Source organism: Diadema antillarum, unplaced genomic scaffold (assembly GCF_040938485.1).
Source record: "Diadema antillarum isolate AM-2024a unplaced genomic scaffold, OU_Dant_1.0 seq00000190_RagTag, whole genome shotgun sequence".
Classification (NCBI taxonomy): domain Eukaryota; kingdom Metazoa; phylum Echinodermata; class Echinoidea; order Diadematoida; family Diadematidae; genus Diadema; species Diadema antillarum.
The window spans coordinates 396,503-403,422 of record NW_027271254.1 but is presented as its reverse complement, the minus strand read 5'-3'; the positions used below and the strand labels follow the sequence as shown (position 1 = coordinate 403,422).

Sequence of the window (6,920 nt, the reverse complement as noted above, 5' to 3'; positions counted from 1 at the left end):
GCCTATGTCATTATAATGTTGAGTCATCCGCCTGTAGCCCCTACATGTGCTTATAGGATCAGGCTCTTGAAATAGAACCATTTCTTTAGGCATAAATACAAACTATACTGACCCTCAGATGAGTAAAAAAATGGCTGTTGAAGTCGTTTAAGCACAATATCTGTCAAATTATCAAAACAGTCCCTTACCCTGAGCAATAATATAGAATAACTTAGGACGGTTATAGGCTTATATCAGTTCTGTTTGATATAAGTTACTCTTTAGCTTCTATGAGAGTGGTGAGGCAAAAATCAGTGAAGGAGACACCCAGGAAATGATGAGATCTAAGAGATTAGAAAACCTACCAGCACTAGGAACTGTGGACACCTGAGCCAAACCACCGACGACAGACATCAAGACAAGCAGGAGGAGCATTCTGCAAAGTATGCCTGCAAAAGATATTGAAGGGAGCATACTTTTTATGACCATCGCAAAGTGTCCATTGCTTTCTCATTGTCTGTACATAGAATCGATTTTGTATCATACTTTATGACTTGTTTCAAATGGTTAAACGATATGAATTGACAATCCTTCGTAGACCTTATTATGAAGACCCTATTTTTGTTTGACTCTAATTGAATTGAAGAATGAAGAGCTTAAATGCATTTAACTACTTTTAAGCTTCCTTTGAAGATATGAAAACTATAAAAGTAAATTTATTTCATGATACATTTCTAGATCTACCACTAGCTACCACTAGTGAGATTAGAATGATAGTTTATAATCGCCATCTATTAAAAGGTCTAGAGGGTCTACAGTTCTTATATAGTAGCCCTACTACATATTGACCACCGTCTTTTAAACCGACCGCGTATTCATTGGCGCACTAACGCTTAGTACGCACTTCACTGCGCGCAAAGCACATAAAAAATGGATTGGCTTTGAATGTTGATGAGGATGGTGTGGGAAAACGCGAAAATTCACTGTTCATTAATGGTTCTAATCAAGGACAAAATTTCGAATGAATATTTTCACCGAATCGTAATGACAGCACAATGTAATGTCTATGGAAGTTTCTAAAAAGCTTCGTAGACTTTTTCTACAACACGGTGTTCAATACAACTCGGTTTGCGTGCATTGTCAATGCAAAAACAGCGGTCGATCCTAATAACGCGATTTACCGCGGGGAGCTGAAACGAGGCCACGCAAGTTCGTCGGCGATATTTTTGCACTGAAACTTCGAATCGAAAAGGGAACAACGGCATTTGATAGAGCTGGATTTTCTCAGTCACGTAGGTCAAGTTTTTTACGTGAATTTCAGTGTTAAATATTCTTATCAAGCAAATAAACATTAGGCGGTCGATGAGTAGTAGGTCCAACCCTACAGAAAATGGATGATCCACGGAGAAACTGGACTCAAGAAAACTAATGTCTTTAATTGCCTGGTTTTCCTAGATTCTATGACATTAAGAAAACAAACAAAACAAAACAAAACAAACGGTTAATCTCATCAGGCGACGGAAAGATATGTCTGATGTGATATCTCTTTTCATCTCGCAGCAAAACGCGCGTGAGCGCCAACTGAACTGATCCTGAATGAACGCACAGAAGCCTATTACACAACGGCGAAACATTGCCGATACCCACATTTTTTTAAAAAAACGTATTACAAAATGAACCTAAATTGGTCATTTTCTCGGCGGCAAACGATGGTTGATAACACCTTCAGAGCTCCAAGCCTTACCTGCATTTGAAGTTTGGCTCTGTTCCGTCACTGAAATTTTACTGACATGAATCCCATCATATTTGTACTTTGCGTTGTGCTTTCGTACAATACCGACGCCATATCATATCTTCCTCCAAATGATTCTGTTGCCATGACCAGGTGAGAGCGCGTATTACCTCATTGTTACGCGCAAGATACGCGAAGACATTTCCAGTGCGATTTAGGGGGTGCGTTGACCTCAATCGTCACAATGACGGACTTTGTTTACATTTTGCGTCACAGGCGATTAATGTAGCCTCATTGTGTCGTCATAATAAGTGTTACAGGGGTACTTTGGATTCTATTTTAAACGCAGTTGTTCCTTACAAGTGTTCTTTTGCATGGGTGTGGGTCACACATACCTACGTTTGCACACATACGCACACACACACACACACTAACAAGATAATAGGAATGTTCAGTACGGTTGAGAGACGATCATAGGAGATGTTTGGAAACTACAAAAGAAGCATTATAATGGCAACACGTGTGACAGAAACAGCTGTATTTGTTGTCGCAGTACAGCTCACGATGATTACTATTGTACATGTCTTTGTGGATCCGTTCCTTGGAAATCTAGGAGTTATTCAACAGGGCAATTAAAATAAAAACAAACTGTCACATGTTTACTGTTTAAACAAGTGTGTTCCAGGCACTTCCTGACCAGAAACAACGGCTGCGTCAAAGACTAAGGAAATCACATGAAATGTGAATTGAACATTCTTGTTTAAATCCAAACGGGCGCGTAATAAATGATTTTCCCCTCAGGATTGAGGTAACTTATGTGTAGTTAATGCATTGATTGGGATTCCATGACAAATGTGACCTTTTATTTATGCAATTCTTTGTACAAATCGTATTCTCTTCTTTAATAAAAACAATGTTGTACAGTCATGTAAATGTAGAAATACGTCTTACAAAGATTTCAAAATGAGTGGATGAATCTACACGGTGTCACAAGGAAAACGAATCAGGTGCAACTGAATTATTCTTTTAAAAACAATTTGTCGCTGATAATGGCGGCTTGCAATTGTTAAATACAAATGTATTATCTTATTTATTTCTCTTTTTTATCGAGAAAAGATCTAGCTCATGGGAAAAGACACCTGAAGAACTGGACATCGGAGATAACAATGCTGCTGGCGATTCAAAGTGTATAGTGTAGCTTTCAACGTCGATGGCAGCACACAACTAGGGCATCTCGCTACGGCTAACAAAACATTGTTGGCTTTATTTGTGCGGTTTTCTCTCAATTTGGCTATCTTTAGGTACTCTTTCTGGTTGCCTTTGAACTCCGTGCGTTAGTCGCGGTTACCGTGCGCGTTCAGAGTCACTGTGTGCGGTTTTTGAGGCTCACTCCGTGGTACATGGTAACATCTGCTGCTGTTCACACAGGACGTGTACTATCGGGCGGCTTATTTCCAGAACCCTGCAGACGACTGTGTATCCCAACCTGCCTGGACCACAATTACAGCACCTAAAATCGATATTATTGAGGCTCCTATACTAAAGCTGAGGTCAGATATAGGAGTTGAGGATATTTCAAACTTGTTCCATTTGGAAATAAGAGGATTTTCAGCAGTGTTTTTGACGCTCTTGCATGGAGTTACTGCTTCTGTGGTTGAGATAGAGCAGGAGTAACTTGCGCCATGTCGGTGGCAAGTAACGGTGTTGTTCGCTCGGGATCGTTCGGGGGCGAGTATGACTTCGCGTGCAAGGTAAGTGGAGAGAGGGAGGGGTATCCCGCAGCGCAGGCCCCCGAAACCAAAAGATCAAAAGTGTGACAGCTAACAGGCCGAATTTTCCCGTAATATCAATAGCTGCAATTCATTTAGGCAATCTGTGCCCTATGTTACTTCAATAGAGTTAGAAAACGGTGCAGCATTCGCCAACAGCTCTATCAATGAGCTGTCTTTGTTTGACGAACGTGTGAACACACATGCAGGCCTGGGACTGAATTGGAGCGGGGACCTTCGGTGGTGGTGGTGCATCGCCGGAAGAATGCATGCAGTGATTGATTGTTGTTTAGGGCTAGGATCAGTAGCTAGCTGTAGTGAGATTATCCACAGTGAGATATATCCACAGTGTGTTCGATTTACCACAATTATGCTGGTGTTGGTGCGATGGGTGGCAATTTGCTCATGACTCAAAAGGCTTCAAAATTAACATTGCATTATATTTTTGAAAAAAAAACCCAACATATTTCTTTGTTCAGAATATATTTATACTATAAAAAGCTATTTATCAATTATAATAAAAGTATATTGTTTTATTATTATTATTATTATTATTATCATTATTTTAAGAGTATATATATGCATGTAGCTTAGTTTAATTTGGAATTTGAAATGAAATAATTTTGAATTAAAATTCTAGATATGTTAAAGTAATTAAATTTCTGATATTTAAGTTTAGACGTCTAGAAAAATCTGAAGATTCATGTGCTTACAAACCTTAATTATAGTGGATAGACAAGCAGATCAGAAACCACTTGCCTTCTTCGGTATCATTCACAGTGCGATGTGAGCTACAGTAATGCTATTCCCATCAACAGGAGGATTGAAAACCTACACTACTACAACCTTCCCAACTTCACCCCTGATATTATGGCCACTCTTCATTGTTTAGGTTCTGTACTGACTAAAAAATGTGACATCTTAGGTATAGGATAGGTGTGAGTATTGAATATAAATATCCCAATAGCTTTCCCAAGACATCATTCCCACCGAAAAAAAAAAGAAAAAAAAGAAGATTTATTTACATAGATTCATTCACTGATAAAATCTTCATCCATTTATTAAATGTGCAGATGTACATATTGCCTGAGATGTCATTAATCATAATGTAGTGATATTGATAATATATATATTTCAAAAATTTCAATAATAGTAATCATTATCATCATCTTGCAGTACCCCATGATGTTACAGTACATTCAACATTGACGGTCATTTCCCATTAATCTTGTAGAGCTTTTTCTGCAGTATAAAGACAGATGGTGTTGCTGGGCATTTTTTAGGTGATACGCTATCAGCGTATCACCTATTGTGATTGTCAAAATCTCTCTTTATTTCTTTTTATTCTTCTTTCTTTCTGGACAATTTTGTGTCATCAATATCTCAAGAATGACATTACGGAATAACATGACATTTTCAGGGAACATGTCTCATGACAATATCTAGCCACAATAAGGTTTTCATGACAGTAACATATCTATGACGTCGTCTAGGCGCCATTTTGTGATTTTTGGACCATGTTACATGATCGATCATAACTTCATAACTAAAGGTCATTTCTGTATCATTTTTTGTGGACATAAAGTTCAGGTCACGTTCTATCTTACTTCTTTTGATGCTAATTACCTAGGACATCATTAAGTGCGCGTAAGCGCGCGTCAAAATTTTAAAAGGCTCAAAACAACTTTCCAATGGGAAATCTCGAAGTTTCAGACAATTTTATGCGTTTCAAACAATTTTGCGCGTGCGCGTCCGTCCGCGCATTTTCGCGCGCACAGCGCGTCAGCAACATGAAAATACACTTTTTTTGACAGATTTGGATTCCTGATACTTTGAGCAACAATATCCATTGATTTCTAATCGATTCCTACAAATAACAAAGCAATGCACTTGCGTCAAAGTTCAAATTTCGCGTGCGCGTCTATGTGCAAATATAGTGAAAAAACATGTCTTTGTTTATTTCGCCATAGCTCTTTAAAACGTCAGGTGACCCTATGTTTTTATTGCATATTACAAAAGCATATAAATTGGACATGACGTTTCAAGTATCATTATTTCCATAATTACATTATGACGTCATCATATCGTCATCTGAAATCAAAAAAGTGGAATTAATTTTTTTGAGGTACTGTTTCTGACATTCATTTGCTCGTATCTCTGTTGTTTAAGCTCAATATTATCCCAAATTCAGATATGTTGTACTTTGAACATTTGCCTTTCAAGTCCATGTCATGGTTTTGAAATTTGATGACGTCATCATGCTTTAAATTGTGTTTAAAGGTAAAGACGCAAAATCGGACAAGTTTACGTGTTATGTCTATGGGAGGTGATTTTTTTAGAAACCATGCATTGACTTGACAACGTTTAAGCACCTTTATCTCAGCTGATTTTGCTTCATTTCCTCTGAAACTTATTTATGTTGTAGCTGTGACAATAAGCTGCAGTAATCATGCATTTTATTCTTTGAAATCTCCTCATGAGGTTGACAATTTTGCAATTTAAAACTGAAAATGAGAATGGAATGCGGACCAAACGATTCCTGATTCATCTTTCACGTACATAAGCTTACGTTCCTCTAATTTTCTCGTCGAGACGTATGGCCGAGTGGTTAGAGGCGTCGTCTTAGAAACGTGAGGTTGCACACGTACGGGTTCGATCCTCACAAGAGCACGAAAGAAAATTATTTTTTTTTTAAACTTTTTTTCTTCAATGGAGTACTACACCTTCGTCCATGTAGAAATCACGTTTGCAAGTAAACACACCTATACGCACACACTCACACAGTATACCTTTGTTTTGCGTTGGAGACTGCATTACTTCAACTGCTGCAAAATTATAGTTTTGCAGGTTGGGCTTTTCAAACTGATATAGTATACTGTAACAAAATGAAATTTGTTCATATCAATTCAGTAACACAATGTAGTCGTGGTTACTTTGTGCTGATTTATACATGTAACAAGCTATACATTGTAAAAAAGGTATTCAGTCTTCTGTATTGATGATTATTTGTCAATTAGTGGTTTTTGTGGAGTTTCAGATAGTGATAAAAAGTATGGATGATAAGTGCAGCGATAATTCCTATAGTTAGTTCAAAGCTGTATTACAGATGTTTGATACATACATTTAGCATTGTGTGTGTGTATATACGTGTGTATACAGGTTGGCCATATGACACATTCTAGACAATTACTCTTAATTGATTAGCAAACGTGATCAGCTATGGAACTGAATATGGTACTAATGTATGATGTTAATGATTCTAATTAAACTGTGACGAGTTTAAAGGGATAGCGTAACTGTGTGTAAAAATAAGGCAATTATAAGGATATTTTAGGGCAATTTGATAACCATGCCTATAATAATTTCATACAGGTACTAATGCCTGCCTCATATTCATGTGGTAGATCGTCATGTCAATAGCAAACTGACAACGTACGATG

The 6,920-nt window shown here is 37.6% G+C and overlaps 1 protein-coding gene across 1 annotated transcript in view; it reads left to right on the top strand.

Annotated features, from left to right (window-relative positions):
• Positions 1–3,164: 3,164 nt before the first annotated feature.
• The window catches only part of LOC139728687 (ras-related protein Rab-26-like), a 43,938-nt gene continuing 40,182 nt past the window's right edge, over positions 3,165–6,920 (top strand). Inside the window, exon 1 of the mRNA XM_071639624.1 lies at positions 3,165–3,462. Coding sequence (XP_071495725.1) covers positions 3,394–3,462 — 69 coding nt within the window. The 5' untranslated portion in view covers positions 3,165–3,393. The remainder of the gene's footprint in view (positions 3,463–6,920) is intronic.